This window comes from Pseudochaenichthys georgianus, chromosome 18 (assembly GCF_902827115.2).
Source record: "Pseudochaenichthys georgianus chromosome 18, fPseGeo1.2, whole genome shotgun sequence".
Lineage (NCBI taxonomy): Eukaryota > Metazoa > Chordata > Actinopteri > Perciformes > Channichthyidae > Pseudochaenichthys > Pseudochaenichthys georgianus.
Genome location: NC_047520.1, coordinates 8,875,463 through 8,897,512, shown reverse-complemented (window position 1 = coordinate 8,897,512; position 22,050 = coordinate 8,875,463). Strand labels below are relative to the sequence as shown.

Sequence of the window (22,050 nt, the reverse complement as noted above, 5' to 3'; positions counted from 1 at the left end):
TCCTCTGCTTACTTTTAATACTTGTAAATACAACTTTTGGCCCGTAATTTATTTTCCTCATTGTAGCGACCAAAGGGGAGAGGGGGGGGGGATATATCCAGTCTCTGATAGTGTTACGAGTTATGAGAGTGCTCTGTTTGATTCTGAAATTGTATTTATTTATATAAATATATACACATATATATGTGTGTGTGCGTGTCCGCATCTGTAGCCTGTTATTGTCTCATACCGCACTGTGAATGAATCAAAGTAAATATAGAAGTGGTCATGAACACATCTGTCCATCAGACAGAGGCTGCTGTGCCTTCTGTCATCATTAATGGACGTCTCTTTAAAATGACCGCTCAGAGGAGAGGAGTTCTCATTTCTCTAACCGCCTGCTGCTTCCCCTCCTCGGCTCCTCCGCTCGCATCTCCTGTGGGCGGGACTAAGTATCGAGGATAGGAGTCGAGGAGGGGAGTTCGAGAAATGAGAAAGGGCCCTACAGCTCCTAAAGCATATAATCAGGCTACAGCCGTTGTGTATTTTATTATGTGAAGCACTAAATGGTGTTAGAAAATATTGACTCTTTGTTTGTAGATATCTACTAAACTAAAGCAAATACAGAGAGTAGGCCTGTTATACTGAGTGATATATATTCTACACACTGCTCTGCTTTCTGCACCTCACAGTTGTTCTCTCTGGAAATATCACGACGCGATGAAAGCAGTTTCTAAAATAATATCCAGGGGATGCATGCAGAGCTGTCATTGGCTGAGATAAGTCCGGCCGTGCGTCACGACCTCCACCGTTCCCGGAAATGCATCCGCGGAGGACCCATCAGTGTATCCTCGGTTATAGCTCCTCCAGAGAGCCTCCTCGATGCTCGATCCTCGGTGTGCATTTAGAGAAATGAGATGTCCTTCAAAATGGCGGCTGAAATTCATTTCTGGGTCACTACCGGAGGACCGAGGAGTCGAGGAGTCGAGGAGGGGAAATTTGAGTATTGAGAAGCCTCTAGTGCTTCGAAGCTTGCTTCAAATCACGTGACATATGACGTCCGAAGCAGCAACTGCTTCATTTCCTGAATGAATCACTTGACTGGTTCGCGGTCCATTCACGCGATTTAATGCACTGCCTCGTCTCGATTCTGACAGGTGACAGGTTGAAACAGTTTCAAATTTGAGCGCTTCAACACTTTATGACCGCTCTAAACAATGCGCAATGTGTGGGTTGTTGTTGTAGTTTGCGTTGTTGCTGTTGAGTTGTTGTTGGTATTGCATTTGAATTGTAGTATCATTATAGAGCAAGCCAGGAAGAAAGATAGGTCGTTCTGGCTCGGGAAACACTTCGAAATGTGGAGAAGTTGTGAACAAAAAGACAATGAGTAATATAAAAACAGTTCAATATTTTAAGGAATAGATAGCCCAGTGGGTAGAGCCGGCGGCCCGAATGCGGCGATGTCTTCTGTGAAGCTGGTTCAAAGCCCGGAATGGATGTATTTTAATCATTGCTTTTAAACTTTAATAACTGATAAAAGGCCCTCTCCTCCCAAAAATGTCCAGCACTCTCTAGTCTCTTCTCAATAACCCAATACACACAATTATCAATCTTTAATTGCAAATAGAACATGATATTCAGTCTTAGTGTGTGTGTGCATCGAATATTTTTAGATATGTTAAACCCACTGCAGCCTTGCACTTCGCCAGGAGAGGTCGTTCTAACTGAAGCTTCGAGAAATGAACCTATTTCCGGCACAATTGTCCAAGTGGTTCGATGCTTCATTCAAAGCTTCATTTTGCCATCACTAGCTGTCAGCTGTGTTTATATCTCGAAGATGTCGCCATTTTGACTGACTCTAGCTAACGAGGAGGAGCTAACAAGCACACACACACCTCCGGGTTTCACGGCCTTCATCTTCATGAACACAGCTCTTAATTAACTGAAAATCTAACGAGCAAAAACTCCCAGGGATACTGTAGAATAGATCATTCGCATATGATTAAGTTTGTCCTTTGTAGGCCACTGTAGCTAGTGTGCCACCCGGTGACGTGTTAAGGTAATAGCAATAGGCATTCAGTTGTTAGTCGGCATGCAACCCATGCATGCAACGTACATGTTCACTGTACATGCTGTGGTCATAAATAAAGCCACCACTTGCCTATGCATTGTATATTCCTTGTACATACACACATGCATGTATTAAGAAGTATCAACAACTTCTACATCAGAGATGGTCAGAAGATGGCACGAGCCTCTCGTCTGGAGACATTTTATTCCACGGACCGTGCTAACACTAACTAGCTGGCTAACGCTAGCCCCAGCTACAATGGCGGATGGATTTCACCGTCCCGACCCTGTTATGTTTGAGGGAAACATCGCGGAGAGCTGGCGGATCTTCGAGAGGGAGTATGAAATCTTCATCGCCGCAGTGCACCCAGACAAGGCTGCCAGGATTTAAGGCTTACATCCTCCTCAATCTTGCTGGACCAGAAGCCATTGAACGTGAACGATCCTTTATGTATGCAGCTGAAGTGCGCGCGCCAGGCCCCAACGGTGCGGTGATCTCCCCAGCTGAATCAAGGGAGGACCCGGACTGTTTGATACGGAAATTCCGTGAAATATGCAACCCTCAACATAACAAAATAATGGAAAGGCACAAGTTTCATTCAAGAAATCAGAAGCAAGGTGAGAGCACCTATGGGGAAGGGGAAGCTGAAGGCCGGCAGCAGCGGCTTCGCGACCAGCTTGAACTTATCCAGGTCGGCCTCCTGCAGCCTCTTGGCCTTGGCCCTGTGGTTCTGAAACCAGATCTTGACCTGGGTCTCTGTGAGGCTGAGGAGGGAGCAGGAGAACTCCGCTCTGTCTGCGATGGACAGGTACTGTTTCTGACGGAACTTCCTCTCCAGAGACAGCAGCTGAGCGGTTGTGAAGGGAGTTCTGGGTTTCCTGTTGTTCTTGTGTTTACGTATTGCACGACGAGGGGTTGGGAAGTCTTGAAGGGGAAGCGTAAGGAGTCTGCAACCAGGGGCTCATTTCCTTGTCACTGCCCTCATTCACACCAACGCAACTCCGGTTCAAGCTCCGTGCTCGAGCTTTTCAGGTTCAGAACCGGTTCTTCGGTTTAGCTCTGGCTCTTTTCACACCGCACAGAGTCCGACTGGTGCTGCGTCATCGTTTGCGTCATGATGTAACCGTTTGCGTGCCTGCTTCATAAAGCCAAACTGCGGAAACCCCTCACAGCTGACACCGACAGCAACAACGGCCGATTGTGCTCCAGCTTCCTCTGTACCTCTTCGGAAGACCAGATTCCCAGTAGGTAGCTGGTCTCTTCAGTGGACCACTGCTGCTTGTTAAGTTTCTCCATCATTGTGTATTACAAACTGGATAAAACACGGGCTTTCTGTTGTTGTTCAGGAGTTGATCCCGCCCCTGCCCCCGCCTCGACGTAAGCGTGACGTATGCGGTGCTTTTGCTCTAGCCGGAAAAATGTTTGGTGCTTGAAACGAACCGGATTCCGGAGCTAAGAGGCTGCTCCGCTGCGGTGTGAACAGGAAAACCCGGTGCTTAACAAGCTCCAGCTCCGAACCGGCCCTGAAACACCGTTGGTGTGAATGAGGTAACTGAGGTCCACAGCCTCGGTTTTGGAGCGGTACAGTCCGCTGGGTGACACACACTCGGTCAAAATCAAAATAGTGCACAGAGGACACCCCGGCATTGAAGCAACCAAACGCAGAGCAAGAAGCATCATTTTTTGGCCAGAAATGTCTAGAGACATTACGGAGGAGTTGCTTTCATGTGCAGATCCCATCAGCAAAAGGAGCCCCTCCAGCTTCATCCTGTGCCAGATCTCCCATGGTCCACAGTGGCAACAGACATCTTCAAGTGGCATGGAAAACGGTATCAGGTGCTGGTTGACTCATACTCTGGCTGGTTTGAAATCTAGCCATCCCCATGAGCACCAAACTGTTACAGCCAAACCCCAAAAATGCACAACTAACCAGAACACAACTCCTCAACAAGCGGCTCATCTTAAAGTCTCCTCTCATCTCAAGTTCTCCTCTGAAACCCCTGGCAGAGGGACAAGTGATCAGGATGCAGACCCCAAAAGGATACGATCGGCTTGGCGTTGTCAAGGAAGTGAGCGAGAAACCACGCTCTTACATAATCCAAGCCGACGGGACTTCATACAGACGGAGTCGTTGTCACATCATTCCTGTTCCCGAGCCGTCGCCCCGGCAACAGCAGCTTCAAGACTTGGACACTCAAAACACCGACCCCTCTATGATGGACTGTGTACCAGAAACACCTGAGAGAAACAGCAGGCTGACACAGCACAGTTCCCCTTCACTACCAAGACACACATCACACTTCCCTTGCAACAACAGTGACACACCATACATAACACGATCAGGTCGCCTTAAATGTTATTTTCTTTCAGATAGAAACATCAGCTAAAGAGAAGGAATGTAGATCATTCTCATATGATTACGTTTTTCCTTTGCAGGCCACTGTAGCTAGTGCGCCATGTTAGGCATTCAGTTGTTAGTCGGCATGCAACGTACATGTCCAGTTCACTGTACATGCTGTGGTCATAAATAAAGCCACCACTTGCCTATGCATTGTGTATTCTTTGTACATACACACATGCATGTATTAAGAAGTATCGACAACTTCTAGATACTTCTTGAGACATGTATGTGTTGAAGGAAGGCTTTGAGTTAAAATGAGCAGCGATACCCAGTGGACAGAGAGCGTCAGTAATACATTGAACAAGCAGTCCACAGTTACACACAATAATGCTTATTTTAGATTATGCTGGGCTAATCTATGAAGTAAAGTGCCTAAATGTTACCGTTTTCTGAATAATTATAATGATTTTATTTTTAAAAGCTCATTTGTATGTTTTGGTTCGTTTGGAGTTTGGTTCAAATACATACATTCACACATTTAAGATAGGCTGCTTTAACTGTAAATGAGCATCTTCATTTTATTTCTCAACTACACGTGTTTCTACACTGCGTTGCAATGTTTACTCAATTAAAGGATATTTTTTCAACATTTCTTGAACTACATTAGTGCACATAAAAAATGCCAAACTCTCCAGCATCAGTGATGGTTGCTTCTTCACTGATAATCAACATATGTCTCCATTCCAAAATCATTCATGCAAAAAAATATTGTCTTCTAAATTGGTGTGCAATTCTAATAATCCTCATTTAATCCATCATCCCAAATAAATGTAGGCTATATCTTACATTTCACAAACATCTTGGCACAGCTTTCTTCACAAACATGTAACTCACTAGTCGCTCACTTTATCAGTTATGTTAAGCCAAACGGTTTGAATAAAATGCATCAATTGTCATTTTTATTTGTAATCATTTGGACTCCAAAACACAAGACAAACTGAGAATAGTAAAAGGCTAACAAAGGAGTCTCCTCTTGTCCTCGGATTCATCAGGCACTCAATTTGAACTTGTACAGGAAACTATAACGTGAATTGTAAATATTGAATTGCTCTCTTCCGATGGGAATAGTTCTTGTTAAAATGTGTGACTTGTTATAAAGATGAAATAATGAAGAATCTTATAGGGTTATGAGGAAACAACATGGGGAATTATACTGCGTGTTATCCATAGGTGAAGACAATTAACCCTGACAAATTGCGGGAAGAAAGACACTATTTTTGATCATGTAGCAGCAGGTGTAGAGGCGGAGGACGTGTGATCATCGCACTGTTGGACACATCTACTTTGTCCGGAGCAGCACAGCTGGACGCCTGCAGTCATCACATCCCCACTACCGGGAAAATGTTACTTAAAGTCAAGTAATGTCACGATTAAAGACTGAGTAATCAGACTTATCAGTGAGAGTCCTGCGGTGGAGAAAAGGTCAACGCCTATTTAAGGAACGAGGCGTGAACATGATACTTACTCATTATATGCTGTTCAAACAGTCGTGCTTTGGGTTGACTTGGTTAATGGCATGTTTGTGTTTATTTTATTACTTAATGGTCACGTTTTAAATAAAGTGCAGCTGATGCTGTATATCAGTCTTATAGACATAGCTCGTTAGCAGAAAATAAAAATATAAAACGATTCACAACAGCAAAAAGGACTTTAAATATCCATATATCTGGATAAGAAGAAGCAGAACACTTAGGGGAACTTTGGTTGTGTGACAATTTCTCCATTTTGGAATGAAAAAAAAAAAAAAAAATGTACAAACAGAAGAAGTTGAAGTAAGAACGTGTAGTGAAAAGATAAAATAACAAAATAGAAAATGCTTTTTTACAATTTAAACGGTGGTGTTTTTCCATGTATACATTAGAAATAGAAGTAACATACCGATTATGTGATCTTTTAAATGTGCAATAACCCACATAGTTACTTGTTCGTGTCTTGACCAAACACGAACATCAACCCTTTTGTTTTGCAGTCTGACATTTAGATGATTCCCATGTTTATTCGCCAAAGTGACGGCACACCGCTAATCCGCCTCATTAACATTTGAGTCACATTGTGTCATTAACAACAGTGCACAGCATGCAGCCCTCACGATGACACCAGGACACTTACTAATAATCATGACTGACAGAAGTAAAGTCATATGTTACCATTCAAATTGATATTTCACAAAGTTACTAAATTACTAATAAAAAAGTTTTTGGAGCTTTTGTTGGAGGTGTTACAGGAGCGTTCGTCGTGGCGAGTGATGACCTTCTCCCATCCGGTGACACACAACCTCCACCTCCTCCTTCTCCACCAATCACATCCTTTTGTTTCCTGGAGGATGAGGAAGATTTGAAGATGAAGAAGCCTATTTATCAGCCCAACACATCCTACTCAAACAGTGATAACATTCAGCTCTTCCGACATCCCACCCTGTTTTCCTGATTGCTTATATTTGGGACTTTTGCACATCACCAGTGTTGCAAAGAGAATCGGGGGTTATTGGAGTGTTGCTGTTTGAGATGGAGATGCTTCGCTCTCAGGTGCAGATACTTCTTGTGGCCTTGTTTTCCTCCGGGCTCCTGGTGCAGGTCGGAGCTGCTCCACGCAGAGACATGCTGGCACTAAGAGCACAGCTCGCAACGGACAAGGTGGGTGACTCAAAGGGCTGGGATTTGGGATCAGGGTTTGGATATTTCACTATATTGGAAGCATGGAAGAAATATAACTTATCGACGACCATTTTAATTAACTCTGTTGTTCTTTAATATATTTATGCATTTTTTGTTCGTATATCCTTTTTTCTTATTATTTTCAATTAATAGGTATTATCTCATTTTAGTATTTTTGGAACTAAATAATTTGTTGGTGTCATGTTAAAATCGTGAGTTGGATATTTAACAGTCATTAAAGGGATCAACTCTCATATTCAAGTGCCTTTATACTTTAAATTACCATAAGCAGAACAAAATAGCCAACAATAATAGTTAACAATGCTTAAAGTTATTACTCAATCTTTTTCTTTTTTAACTTACAATGCAAATAAACAATTGTAAATGTTCTTGTTCAATTGTTTCGTTTTTACTCACAAAAAAATAAAAACAATAAAAGGACTGTTATCGATAAGCCGTATCAGCAAGAATAGCAGTTTGTTCAAATATTAAGATAAGATACATTTTGTTGATCCCAATTTGGGAAATGTTTTCGTCAAGACATCGCACGTGAATTAGAAATACAATCAAATAGAGATTAACAATACCCTTTCGTTGTTATTTGACATAGTGAGTACAAATATGGAATTGGTGAATGGCCCTTTTATCGGACAGTGTTTGAATACAAAGGGACACCTTTAACTTGCTGACATTTTCATAAGGAATGACGTGACTACAAGTGCGTGTTTTGTGTCCTCCTGCAGGGTCTGACTCACTTGCTCTTGCTGAAGTTTGTGTCCGAGCTGCTGGCGGCGAGAGGAGACGAGATGCTCCCCGAGCTGCAGGAGGAGGGGGAGGAGGAGGAGGGGGGGGTCCGGGAGGAGGTGATGAGGAGACATCTCCCCCTCAGCCACAGAGAGCGCAAAGTAGGCTGCCGCAACTTCTTCTGGAAGACATTCACCTCGTGTTAGAGCAGTTCAAGTTGGAGTAACTTTGTTTTTTTAAATATGCTTTTTAATGATAAATGAAATCTGTTTGCTCACTCGTGTTTTAAATGGATCATCTGCTGCGAAATGCCAAACACAGGAGTTTTGGTTATTGTAATACCAGTAATAGATTGTATGTCGATTTCCAGAGATGTACAAAGTCTCAAATAAAATTTTCTGATTTAAAAAAGGGAACATTTGTTAACTGATATGCTGATTTGACCTTTGTTTGTGTCTTAAAAAGTGGTACCCGAGTAGCGTTGTATTGCACTTTCATTTTGGAGACCTACAGGAGAGACATTTTAACAAAAACAGTAGAATTGAAGCTGCAGGATCTGATATATCATGACTTTTATACTTAAGTATGGGTCTATGCTCCTAAAACACTTGATCATTCAAATTCCCATAATGCAACTTAATTGCAATTTTGGTCTGCTCTCCCCTCTGGTCTTTCCAACTCCTCAAGCCTTTTGTTTTAACTGAGGTGTTTTTCTAAATCGAACCAGGTAGAAATGTACCCAGGAGCTATAAAATACCATAGTATTACTGCATTCTCAGTATTGGACAAATTAAGAAAATGAATGTCCTATCTATTAAGGATACATAAATGTTATCGTGTACTTTAAACCTAAGCAACTTCGTTTTGTATATGCACTAAGATTAGGACATTCAACACCGTTATATGATGATTTTGAACACTTTGAGTTTAAATAAGACACACTTTTAACTTGCTGACATTTTAATAATCAATGATGTAACTACTACCTGTATTAGGAGAAAATCCATTAGTGTAACAAACTTCCATTTCTACATCAACAGGCTGTTGTGTTCAACATGGCCCCCTTCTTCTCAGAGTGAATTCAGCAGAGGTCCGCTGCAGTACCGCGGCTTTGATTTACACGCTGCAATTCACAGCTTTTCAAACGGAGTAAGAATGAAAACAAAACGAAAAGGTGTTCAAGAGTTGGCAGGGGTCAGATTTCTTGAAATGACACTTTTGGGTATAAATGAAATGACATTAATGATACAAATCAGACTAATACACTACAGTATATACATCATGAGATAAATTAACAAGAGGCTGAACCGTTTTAGCATGATAACAACAAAAAAGTAAAATGGTGGAATTCATAGACAAAGGGTTTCAAAAAAGGGATTATAATGAAACTAAATGACATCCTTGAGTTAAGGCTTTTACATTTCTAAGCCCTTTAAGTTACACAAGTACAAAATGAGGACGGAAACACAGAGGTTAAACACAATCGTAACAAATCTGTGGCTCTAAAGTCTCGACCCACATGAGTGCAAGGATGTTCAAAATCACAATCAATGTTTGGGGGGGAAATGCATCGTATCGTATGTTGTCGAAAGCTAAGAATAACCATTATGTATATTACAAACGTGTCATGTAAATCTACCCAATTGAGAACAATGAGGTTTTCTCTTCCAAACCCTCATGAGTAACCAACACCCTGTGTTCCTAAGACTTCATTGCACCACCATCTTCAATGTAAAGGTCAAGTATCAACCAACAAACAAAAAAAAGCATGATTGTGATTTGGAGACAAAGGTCCTGTAATAAGCGTGAGATTAATGAGGGATTTGTTCTAGTGGATATTTTTACTATAATGAGCTAAAGAATAAAAGGTTGACTACACATTCCTCTCGTCTACATTTCTCCTGCTGTGATGCTACGTCTCTGCAAACATCCACTGCACTAAAAGCTACACGCTTTTCAAAAACAGTCTGTAACCAAACCAGCCCTTTATGTACACTCACAGTTGTTGCAATGTGCTTTTAAAACGCTCATTTTGAGGCAGTTCTGCAAACGTACATGTCCTATTGTTGTAGTCTAATTAGCATGTATCCTTTGCTTCATTTTCCCGTCTAAATGTGTGATAGCCTTCCTTACTTTCGTTGTCTTTGACAGTTATTATAATGTGCAAGTTAATAGCTGAGCAGTACCGAACACATGGTAAGTGGAGCCCAAGCTGCCTGCAGGTCAGGCCACTGTCAAACTAAACGTGAAAAATGGAGCAGACGTGTACCGAAGGAAAGCTGTGTAGGACATCAGAATGAAAGGAAGGTGGTAACTCCATGTCAGGAAATGTTCTTCTGCAAATTAAATTACAGCTGGATACCAACAGAGGGAGCTGTATGTCAGCTCACGGTCAGAGAAAAAGGGTAAAAAAGAACCTCAAGAGTCTGAGCACAGCAGGGGTGTTTCCGGTCTGCGCCATCAATGTGTAACGTGTGCTGAAAAGGTGGGAGCGGGTCTGTTAGCAGTCGGTGGAGATTTTGGCCGAGAGGTCCTGGATGCGGCAGGCGCTGCAGCTCTTACACAGGATGTGGCCGTCCAGAGGGTAACAGCCCCGCCCCTCGCCCTCAGAGGACAGCAGGAGGCCGCACTCCTGATGGAAAGACACTTCAGTCAGCTCACATAAACACTCATGTTGAATCATGTATATCAAAGTATATCAAATCCACTCTCCAGAACATTGATTCCCCTGTAGAGGTACGGTGTTTCAATTTAAGTTTAGGCATGGATTAGAGCCCTAACTTTGAAAAATAATAATAGATAAATGCATGAATGAATGAGTAAATAAATAAGTAAGTAAATAAATAAATATTTACATTTTTTGCAAAAGATATCTACCAAACTGACTTAATTGTCACCTATTTGTATTTGTTCCCTTCATGTTACCACGGAACTTAAGCTAAATTAATGCTGTATATATTCTTCCACATTTTGAGTCGGTCATTTAAATTAAAATGAAGAAAATGTAAATATTTTACTTCAGAAAAATTATTATCATCATTTAAAAGGTTTCCCTTTTATTTAACCCGGGTACATCTATCGCAGTTATATAACGTTCAAAAGGTCAGTTGTGACAATGTCATTTTGCTTTTAATGATAAAATGTGATACCAGGAACTCCTTAAAAACCAAAAAGGAGCTTTTTAAGTACTTAAACCAAAACTTATTTTGACTTAAGTCCTGATGTTTCTGATATATGATGTTATATAATCCTGTCCTGGCTCACCTCACAGACGTAACAGTTAACGTGGAAGCTTCGGTCCAGAGCCACGATCCTCACCGTCTCCTCCTGACCCTGCTCGGGCATGATGGGCTCGCCACACACCGAGCAGCGAGGAGCGTACTTCCTGTCAGGGACACCAAGCATCGACATTTACAGTTAGTGCACACGTCTGCCTTCCTGCGCCTTAGCAAGTAAAGAAGACCAGGGGTAACATCATGGCGCTTGAATGCCTTCGTACCTATGAAAGTCGTCTATGCAGTGTATCTGAGAGGTGGCGTCCACAGTGAAGGGGACCCCGTCCAAACAGCAGTTACAGACCACACATGTGAAACAGCGAGGGTGGTAGGCCTTCCCCATGGCCCGCAGGATACGGTCCAGGATGGGCTTGGAGCACTTTGAACAGCGCTCTAATGTACTCTGACGAGATGAGCAGAACAAGTGTGGATTAGCGTAGGAAGGGCAGAGCAGCACTGCAGGAGAAACTACATTAACCCAAAAATATAAGAATCCGTAAAACAATTGAGCGAGGAAGGGGTTATAAACCAGCTTATAAGAGCATTTGTAGGTAAGAAGAAGACATTCTGAATTTCAGAGATTACAGTCGTCCATTTCTGAAAAAGAAAATGTGGATATCCTTTGAGATTAAATGGCCAAATTTGCCAGGAAAGAAACTGACAACTTTGAAAAGAGAAAACTGACAAAGAAAAAAACCAGCAATTTGCAAGGAATATTTTAGATCTTTGTGAGGAAAATGTAAGACGTTTGCGAGGAAGATTTGCGAGGAAAACGTAAAAAATGTAATTTAAATTTCTTTTATTTAGCGAGTAAAATTTGCGAAATGTTGCGAGTACATTTTTGCGAAATTGGCTTTTTTAGGGTAAAAGTCCCAAATTTGTCAAATCAAAAAAGTTGCGAATATGTTGAGGTTGATCAATCCTTGCAAGTTAAATAATGGGATTCCATGAGAAAACATTTTAATAATAACTTGGCAAATTTCTGACTTTTTAATCTCAGAGGATATCTTTGTTTTATTCTCAAACATATCAGACTTTTTTCTCGTATTATTTTTTCTCGGGATATCTCTTGACTTACAATGTAACAGCTCTCACAGTAGCTCTTCTTGTCGAGGGCGTAGAAGGGTTGCCCCCGGAGACGGGCGTGGCAAGTGATGCATGTGAAACACTCCACGTGGAACACCTGCTCCATGGCGATGCAGCCGCTGCCGTCACCGACCACGTTGTCTCCGCACCGCGCACAGCGACCTGGAAGAGTGTTACATGTCTGGGTTTGTTTTTATTTCAAATACCAGAATGAAGCGTCATTAGTTATTAATGTAGAGAGTAGCGACTGTACCAAAATAGTCCTCGACGGGGGGGTGGTTCATGTCATATACCAACTTCTTAGTGAGTCGCTCCAACTCGTCCTCAGGCCGGCTCGTTGATATGCCCTGCTGGAAGAAAGAATACAAAAATGCGCCTTTCATAACCAACTCAGTATTCAATTATTTAGGACTGGGTCTGTACATTTAATGTTTGTTCAGATAATTAAATTGTATTAACTATATTTATTTTGTTAAACTACTACTTCATTACTTTGTGATTTAATTTAAATGTGAGGTTCTCTTATGGCTGCTTGTGTTTGGTGTTTGAGTTTTGTATCCAAATGATCCTGATTTTTTCTATACTATATTAAGAATATTTACATTTCTTGTAAATTTCCTTTTTTATTTTTTTTAATAGTTTATTTTGTTATACTTGTTCTACATTTGCCCCCTTTTTACAACTAATAATCCTAACTAACCTTATTCGTTAAACTGTGTTATGTATGCATCATTACACCAAAGCATATTTATGTAACACCAAAATGGCATTCTGATCCTGTCCTTTGAGTGTGTGCGATAAGTTCAATCAGGCTTCAGATGTGTTCCCTTACCTTGCTGGACTGATAAGCCGGGTTCAGAGCGGCCCCTGACCCTGGGTGACTGTTCTCCATCCCTCTCTTGGACAGAGGCACCTGGTGACCCCTCCCTCCGGGGCCGCCCCCCTTGTACACGGCCTCCGAGTGCATCTCCTGAGCCTGAGAGGCGGCCTGTGACGGGTACCAGCCCTGCTGACTGGTCTGAGTCTGAGGGGGGGGGCGGGACACGTGCTGGCGGGGGGGCGGGGGGGTGTAGGCCTGCTCCGCCTGCCTCCCCGTCTGAGAGTAGGTGACAGGCTGGGCCGTCTTCACCTGGACGCTGAAGCGGGGCCCGGTGGGGGTGGAGGCGGTGCTGTAGGAGGCCGGGACGGGCTGGGGGTACGGCTTGGGGGTGGGAGAAGGGGAGTAGTACTCCTGCTGGTGGGAGGGGGGGTACTGCGGGGTCTGGTGCTCGCTGGGGTAGCGGGGGGCCGGGTGGTATTGGCTCTGGGGGTGAGGGGGGTAGCCCATAGAGGGCCGGCCCTGAGGGGGGGCTGCGCTCTGGTGAGCCGGCTTGTAGTGATCCGCAGGGAGGTACTTGTTGTAAGGCACGTTGTCGTACAGCTGTGGGGGGGCAGGAGATGAAGAAATGTAAGTATCCAGGCAGATTTGGCACAGAGATTATGTATTAAAAGGCAAATCTTTATGTTCATTCCAATGTTTTGAATGTTCTTACTTTTCAATTTAATTGTCGTTAAAGGTGGGGTAGGTAATTCACTTCAGAAACACTTTTTGTTATATTCCATGGAATGCTCTTAACGCCCCGATAGCAATGAATATTAAATGTTTTGACAATAAATATATACAAATATTTCATCTGTGGAAGCCGTGGCGCTGTAAAAAACTGCCTCGGCCCGTGGCAGATAACTGGATGGCCTACCTGCCTGTCAGCCTTCCATCTGTGCACAAACTTATGTCATGCCCTCATTGGTCATGTGCGCGTTCGTGTGTGTTGGAGGAGGGGCTCTGTGAGGAAGTCTGAAGGAAGGGGCAGATTTTTTTCAGCTGCGTACTTTCAAATTCTAGCGCACTCGAGCTGGGCTGCAGTCGAATAGTCCAAAGATCAGCTCCTAAGTTCTAACCCTATCGTCTATTCCTTGACCTCTGAGTGAAACGTCACGGGGTTAAGGGATAGTGGACAGGAGAATTCAAAAGGACTTAGGAGAAGAGACTGCGGTACTTTAGAGAATCCGACTGCACTTTCACTATCCGACGTGTTTATGATGTGCCAGCGGACGTCATGAATGTGCGTCTGCTGCTGTGGGGAAACCGTGGAAACTACAGTTTTCTATACAGCGGACTACAACATGGATGTTTAATAAGAACGAGGGACTGCTGTGAACTCATCTAGAGACTCTGCACCGTGCTCTGATGCTGCTGCTTTGCTTTATGAACGGGGACAACAGAGAAACATATTCTTCAGGACCAAAGTTGGAATTGAAATAAAAAAGGAAAGTGAAACTTATGCTCGTCCCCCTCTCCCTCCAGTCCACATTAATACAAATGATCCCAATACGTATGATTGTATGAACTAAAGATCTTAAAATCAATACAAATGTATTTATTATAAACGTTAGTCCTTAACATCTATCACTGTGTATATCACCATTCAAACATCTTTTAAAAGTTGAACAAACCCCACACAGCTCAGTAAAGACTGAAATGTTGACTTTATTTTGATAACTGTGAAAACTAACGTTCATATTTCTCTCTTTGATTATAATACTGATGACCGTTCAAAACAAAGCACTTTGGCAACTTACCACCTACGTTTTAAAATGCTTAATAAGCACCGTAACTTTCATGATATCATTTCTTGGTCATAATCGGTTGTTTCCGTGAACGGCCGACTGTTGAGTGACGGCAAATGCTGCGGCTGCAAGGCATTGTGGGGCAGCATTTTCGCTTCTCCTGTCGGTTAGGGAGGTCCAGTGGTTCCTAAGCTAAAGGAGGTTATAAAGGAAGTTTGAAACCTCCTTTCCTATCATTCTCATCATTCTAGAGAATTCGAACGGCACTTATCATGGCTGCCACTGAGGGACTTCCGGGTCATTTCACTCCTTTAGGAAGGTTCCTAAGCTAAATGGACTATTCGACTTCAGCCCTGGTTTCTCCATTCTTTCCTACCCTACCTTTAAGTTTTGGTTACTTTTTGCTAGTTTTAGTTTAGTTTCAGTTTTTTGGGATATATTCATTTTTTTATTCATTTATTCTTACAATACGTTACTTGTTTTTGTTGGGGCCAGGTATAAAGTCTCAGAGGAATGTAGCTCGATTACATACATTCAAAATACATGGACAGGGAACTTTGTAGGAGTATCCACAATGTTGAACAATTTGGAAATCCAACTTGAGTCCTATTTAAAGGTGGGGTAGGTAATTTCGGAGAAACCAGCTCGAGTGCGCTAGAATTTGAAAATACACAGCCGGAACAAATCTGCCACTTCCTTACAGAGCCCCTCCCCCAACACACACGAACGCGCACATGACCAATGAGGGCACGAGATAAGTTTGTGCACAGATGGAAGGCTGACAGGCAGGTCGGCCATCCAGTTACTTTAGCCGGGCCGGCTCAGATGATTGGTCGTGCTTTTTACAGCGCTACGGCTTCCACAGATGACTTTTTTTTATGGATTTTTTTGTCAAAACACTTAAGATATTCATTGCTATCGGGATGTTAAGAGCATTCCATGGAATATAACAAAAAGTGTATCTCGAGCCGGTTTCTGAAACTTACCTCCCCCACCTTTAACTCCCACATTGAATTGAATATGTATAGATCCTTTACCATGGTTAGGACAAATCAGTCTGTAGGTTTCAGTTGACTTCTTAAATGTATTTCTGTTTCAGTTCAAATATTAGGCCTGATGCATGTGTGATTTCTCAAAAACGTTTCCATTTTGTTTGAACAAAGTGTTATTGTCCTACTTGTGTGCTGGGGTCCTGTGGGTTGCTGTCCAGATCAGCGAGCATACTGGTGAGGGAGTCAATGTCAGCATCGATTTTGGAGTGATAGCTCACCGGCTTCTCAGGACCGCGGTGCTGAAAACCGAGCAGCACAAGAAACATGTCAGTACATAAATAAGCACTGCGCATTTGCTCTTTTTTCAGTTTTTTACAGTTTAGAGATTGAAGCTATAAGTCCAATTGTAAAACAACTCTAAAATGTTTCTTTATTATCAGTCAAGAATAATGAACCCACCATCAGCTCGTAGCTGTCCATGTGGGGGCTCCAGTTGCGCTCTTCTTTGGGAGCCTGGGGAGGAGCGTAATAGTGCTCGCTTGACGGATGCTGAATGGGCCCACCTTTAGGAGAGGGAGACAAAGAACAATGTGTTCATTCTTTCTAATTAAACACACAGCCAAAAGACAGGTATGTCCTCAGTACAATCAGGAGATTGGTGCATGTTATAAGAAGCTAAACCTGTGTGCTTAACTGATGTGAAGACCTTGCTATTGGTGTACACTAAAAGGCCAGGTAGGAGAGACTTAATGATTTTATTTTGGTTCAGGAATTTGAAGGTTAATCACATATTCAGTGCCAGTAAATAGAGGTCAACCAGTAACAAGGACCGTAAGTGTACACCTGGCTTAGATAAGATAAGCATTGTATTTTATTAGATACGATCGCCATGGTGCAGAAGCAATCATAGTTTTCCATTTTCAAAATTGCTTTGTGTAAGTGTTAGAACATACAAAAAGACTCTACTGTACTACTGTAAAAATTGTATTTTTCTTACCTGTGGGTCCAGTAGCCATGTACCTATTAGCCGCCGCCGCCACCCCTCCTCCCCCTCCTCCTCCTCCTCCTCCTCCTCCTCCCCCTCCTCCTCCTCCTCCTCCTCCACCTCCTCCGTTCTGGTCGTAGAGGCCATATTTCGGCCGGAGGTCGGACGTCCCTTTCTTGTTGGGGGCTCGGTAGATCGCTGACCCGGCAGAGTGAGACATTTGGGGGACGGGTCTCTCTGAGCTATCCAGAGTTCTCGGTGGAAGCCAGGTGGGACCGGACATGGCAGGCTTATGAGATCAAAAAGAGAGAAGAAGAAAATATTGCCATCACGTCGCTCTATTAAATGCTTATAATTAACATGCATTCAATTTGCAATTTCTGTCGTTGCTTTGCCTAATATCAGTTAAGTAAGAACACATAATCGTTGATGGTGTGTGGATTTATTTCATAGGTAACCAATGGAAACTAAGGGATGATTTGTTTCCAATAGCAACAGGGACACACACATAGAACAATAGGTCTCTAGTTGAGGAGCAGGAAGAGAGGAGTCGTTCTAAAAAGGCTTGGGGGTTTCCAGCAGACTCGCACATTGCTCTAAAACGTGGGCACAACATGCAAAAGTTCTCCAGCACACAAGACGCACAAACAGGTGCAAAATCTGTGGTGACCCTTCCCTGTTTTCCTCCACAATGGTTATTGTCTTTGGGTGTTGTTTACAAACTGGTGTCATTGCAAATGAAGCGGACACAAAAACAGGGCAGGAAATGTTGTATAATGTCTGTACACACGGCAACACCTGGCTCATAACAATTCAATTATGTATTCTCAGTGGGATAAATAACAACCCTGCGGCACACAGCTGAGCCCACAAAGTGCTGACTTGCACCTAAGGGCCTTGCAATAGGATACCGGTCTTTAAGGAAATACTGATTTATGTATAGAAAGTGGCATGAATTACAAGGGAAATATTTAAGATCCTGAAGAAAGGAAGCAATTATCTTCATCTTTTTTTAACTATGTGATTTACTGGAAACAAGCAAATAAATATTGCTCTTTACCACTCTACAAATACCTACACTCATTTTCTCTGTATCTTTCTAAATGTAATACTACTGTGGATTTAGATTAGATAAGACATTGCTGGTGAACATATGGCATCACCCAGGGGCGGACTGGCCATCGGGACGAATCCCGATGGGCCGGTACTGAAGTGGGCCGGTCGGACGATGTGGGCCGGCCGGTAACCGGCAGGGCTCGACATTAAATGGCCCGCTGGCCCGGAAGCACTATTTAGACACCCCGGGCCAGCATAACGTACTTTCCGCTCGGGCCACTAAAAATATAAAAATTGTCCTGTGGTATTGGTATTTTGACTAGCAATTTAGTTAAATTGTTTCGTTTATCAACGCTACAACATAGCGTTCCGTGAGTCGGTTGTCGTTGTTGTTGTTGGGTGAAAAGCAAACAGCTGTTTGCTGCGGAGCGCAGCGGGAGCAGGCTCCGGTGAGCGGGAGCGCGCTGCTTCACTACAGACTATCGCGCCACCTAACCATTCGCCAAATGTTTTTAATACCAGCGGTAACCGGCCAAGCGCCGGGCAAAAAACAATCTTCAAATAAAAGAAAGTCACCGGAGGAGTTCAAGGAGAGTGACAGGGAGTATGAGAAGAAGAGGGAGAGAAAGTTTCAGCCAGCTTGATCGATGGAGTTGGCTGCAGTGACGCGTCCTAAAACCCTTTTATAATCTATCGATTAGATTTATGATTCGAAAATTATAAAAGTAGGGTAGACATGTGGAGATTATCCGGCTGAACAAAACGTGCATTTATCAAACGGGTTTGTTTTCCACAGACCTTATTTCCAGCTATTTTCCAAAACCCTTGTCGAGGGAACCAGCAGCTTACTTCCTGGTTTCAGGACGCGTCACTGCACCTCTCAATATGATGCCAATATAAACAAGGTCTTCTGTCGGCTCTGTACATCAATGCCGACCTATGCTGACAAGTAAGTGAAGAGTAGACAATATAAAGGTATTGGCAAAATGTCCCAGCAGTTTAGGATAATGAAGGATCTAATCTATAGCCATTACATGTCTAACTCCTAATGACAGGAAGGCAGAAAGTGCATTATACAAATAATAATAATAATAGCAGACATTTTTTAACAATGACCACAATATCATTATTTTAATAAACCAAATATGAACAATTGAGGAAAATGAGGAAGAACTGATGATTAAAATGTTGTAGTACAAGTAGTAATGTAGTTAGTGCATACATTACTATTGCAACAAATGTGTTAATTTTCTTCATTATTAGTCGATTTCTTTTTGGACGAATGCTCCGGGCCAGTGGTTACAATGGTGGGGCCAGTGATAATACAAGTCCACCGGCTCGGAGGTAGACATTATTTACCCTTAATGTCTACCGCTAGTAAATTGTCTACCCCCCCCCCAGTCCCCCCGACAATTTACTAGCGGTATTTACTAGCGGTATTTAGCGGTATTTACTTGCGGTACCGCGGTGGGCCGGCGGTACCGAAGTGGGCCGGTCGAGAGCCCCGGGCTGATTTGTAGTCCCAGTCCGCCCCTGCCATCACCCTTAACATGTTATCCATTAAATGACTCATAAACCATACATTTTCCATACATGTTGGAAAGCTGTGTGATTGACACAATGCCTAAATGGATTGGGAGAATAAGGATGGACCGACACAGATCGGTATTGTCCGAGAGGATAAATTATCATCCCACTCAGACGGATTGTAAACGGGTCTTGTGGCCGTCATAAATCCCCGTTGATAAAAGGATTATGATGACAGATGAGGATGATGCAGACATACAGAAATGCAATACTTTAACGTGCAGTTTTAGCCTTTTGGTTTGGTTTAGACTTATTAATACATATGTATTTATTTATAGGGTCTTTATAGGTGACATTTAACACTGCTGTATCAGCATACTTGACAGTTATTGACCACGTGGAGGAAAGAGTGACCACCACCTCCCTATTTGACCTGATGTAAGCCTCTGAATCCGGATGAGCACACACTCAAATCCGAGGATGGCTGGGCCAAGAAATTAAGGAATCTAAGCGGTTTTATTACTGTCTGCTGTAAAGCCAATTGTATTTTTTTTAAATATCGTTTAAAAACACAAAGTTCGGCTGGAAATGTTTGTTAAATATCTGCAAAGGAAGCGTAGTAAACGCTCACGAAATGTCAAAGTTGATGACAGTCACAAGAGTCAAGCAAGAGCGAATAAGCATCAACAACATTCGGTGTTTTTACATTTCAAAATAAAATAGGGCTACAGTAAGGGTTTCAGCTACACGGAACACTTAAGAAAAATAAAGTCAGTATAGTACAAATAAGTGGTAGAAAATACAAACTGGCTTCATAAAATCCCTAATTACATATATTCACAGTTATACCCACTGTTTTTTTTATTCTGAAACCATATTCACGTTTTTATTTTGAAGGTTCTGGTTAGCTTGACACATTGTAGCTACATTTAGCGATAATAGCTATTTCAAATGGACAAAAATAACAGGGAATCAACAGGAACTTCGTCAATGTGGGTAGAAAAACCTCACCTAATAACTATTAGCAAACTGTTAGCATTTCCTACCTTTTACAGTACCTTTACAGTGACTCTCCTCTTCCCTTCAGTCTCATCTACAGAACAAGAACAACGAAACTGGTTAAAAAGGTCAAATAGAACAAAGATGTCGCATTAAAAACACATTAGCGATAGTTTATTGTATTTACATAGTAGCGTTAGTTCCGCACAGCAACATTATCGCCTCGTACAAATTAATAGAGACTCACTGCTCAGTTTTTCCACCAAATCTGTCCTTTGTGCGTCACATATGTCCAAAACATACCACTAAAGTAATATAGCAATAATATAGGATAATGTGCAATAATTAACTTTAATAACAGCCTTGTTTACTTGTTTGTTAGCCTGTTTTTAACTCGTGCCTTGCCTCCAGGCTAACTTCAACACAACCGCAGAGGAAACAATGAAATACCAGACACCTACCGCCAGAAAAGCGCGACACAAACTCAATCTGCGCCTCTTTTGAAAGGCTTAAAGCTCGGTGAAAGTTATCGCGACATAACTTTCTTTTAGATTTAGCGTCGTTCACCTACTTTGTGACGGATCCTGAGGCCTTTAGCAGCAGCAGCAGCAGCTCCTCACTGCATTCCCGAAGCGTGACGTAACGGCTCTCTGTCTGTGTGTGTGTGTGTGTGTGTGTGTGTTGTGTGTGTGTGTGTGTGTGTGTGTGCGTGCGTGCGTGGAAAGGTGGGGGGTCTGTCACAAAAAAATTAACCATGTGTTTGGTTTTTGTGTAATTCTATACAAAATAATAAAAAATAATGACATTTTAATTTTAAAAAAACGTTTTTCATGAATAATATTTTGGGGGAAATCTCAGCTTCACATTAAAGTAAAAAAAAAGCCAATCCAAGTATTACAAAAAAATGGGATAAAGGTGAATTGATTTCATGACAAGGGTATACACATTGAAAAATAAAATAAAAATGTACCAAGTTACGCAATAGGCAAACTTAAGAATTGGCTACCAAATGTACATAAATAGTAAGATGCAAATTTCTCTGGACTGTATCCATTTGTAATTTTGGTTAAAGAAATGCCACTTAAGCACATTTTGAAGTAACCTACCAGCTAATATTTGTATTCAGAATTAGATTATACTGCTGTCAAAGTTTGATCTAAGTTTAATGTTTTGATATTGGTGTCTGGCGGATAACGAGGTCAGAGAAATTGGTCTTAATGTGTATGTTTTTTTCTGTTGTTTAAGCAGCCGTAAGTATGGAGGTCAAATTGCTTGCTTTGTGGATCATGAGATTTGGGTCAACTGCCCCCCTCCTGTTACCCCCCAGACTTGTCTTCTTCCTCCCACTCCACCCAGCACCATATTGGAGGCCCTGCATTCCCTAAGGCGCTTCTTCAAAGCAACAGTTTCATAACTCTATTATTTATATTTGATGTCCCTGTGCCAATAAGTGGACAAACGACCCCGGCTGCTCCCTGGGATATCCCCGCTTCCTCCCCATGCTCCTCCCTCCAGTCTCTCTCGTTTGCCCTTATATGTCCACGGCGCTCTGCTATCACAGGAAGAGGCAGTTTAAGCAGATCTGTTATTGTTGAAGGAGCCATCCACATCTTTGGCACCAAGTGGGGGATTGGAAGTCAAAGCATGTCTTCAGCCCATACATTATCAGAGAAA

At 42.4% G+C, this 22,050-nt stretch overlaps 2 protein-coding genes across 10 annotated transcripts; one reads left to right on the top strand and one right to left on the bottom strand.

Annotated features, from left to right (window-relative positions):
* Positions 1–6,848: 6,848 nt before the first annotated feature.
* On the top strand, positions 6,849–8,229 carry sst5 (somatostatin 5). The gene is made up of 2 exons (XM_034106460.2): positions 6,849–7,084; positions 7,849–8,229. Exons 1-2 carry the CDS (start codon positions 6,956–6,958, stop codon positions 8,053–8,055), a joined length of 336 nt encoding a protein of 111 aa, XP_033962351.1. The 5' UTR covers positions 6,849–6,955; the 3' UTR covers positions 8,056–8,229.
* A 562-nt stretch (positions 8,230–8,791) lies between these two features.
* trip6 (thyroid hormone receptor interactor 6) lies at positions 8,792–21,039 on the bottom strand. 9 transcript variants are annotated; one of them, XM_034106249.2, is made up of 11 exons: positions 20,948–21,039; positions 20,424–20,470; positions 16,807–17,083; positions 16,269–16,372; positions 15,995–16,108; positions 13,043–13,630; positions 12,464–12,560; positions 12,203–12,372; positions 11,349–11,527; positions 11,114–11,234; positions 8,792–10,481 (listed from the first exon to the last, which is right to left on the bottom strand). In XM_034106249.2, exons 3-11 carry the CDS (start codon positions 17,075–17,077, stop codon positions 10,350–10,352), a joined length of 1,776 nt encoding a protein of 591 aa, XP_033962140.1. In that variant the 5' UTR covers positions 17,078–17,083; positions 20,424–20,470; positions 20,948–21,039; the 3' UTR covers positions 8,792–10,349. The 9 variants fall into 9 exon arrangements, with proteins under 9 accessions (XP_033962140.1, XP_033962141.1, XP_033962143.1 ...); XM_034106250.2 differs by having other exon boundaries at positions 20,436–20,470; XM_034106252.2 differs by lacking the exon at positions 20,948–21,039 and adding an exon at positions 20,838–20,938.
* Between the last annotated feature and the right edge of the window lie 1,011 nt (positions 21,040–22,050).

Excerpts from the sequence above, each read along its gene's own strand:
- sst5 (XM_034106460.2), top strand. The coding sequence starts at position 6,956 with ATGGAGATGCTTCGCTCTCAGGTGCAGATACTTCTTGTGGCCTTGTTT. Across the intron at positions 7,085-7,848 it reads CACAGCTCGCAACGGACAAG|GGTCTGACTCACTTGCTCTT; the intron begins GTGGGTGACTCA and ends GTCCTCCTGCAG.
- trip6 (XM_034106249.2), bottom strand. The coding sequence starts at position 17,077 with ATGTCCGGTCCCACCTGGCTTCCACCGAGAACTCTGGATAGCTCAGAG. Across the intron at positions 11,235-11,348 it reads TGCATAGACGACTTTCATAG|GAAGTACGCTCCTCGCTGCT; the intron begins GTACGAAGGCAT and ends TGTCCCTGACAG. Across the intron at positions 10,482-11,113 it reads TTAACTGTTACGTCTGTGAG|GAGTGCGGCCTCCTGCTGTC; the intron begins GTGAGCCAGGAC and ends TCTTTCCATCAG.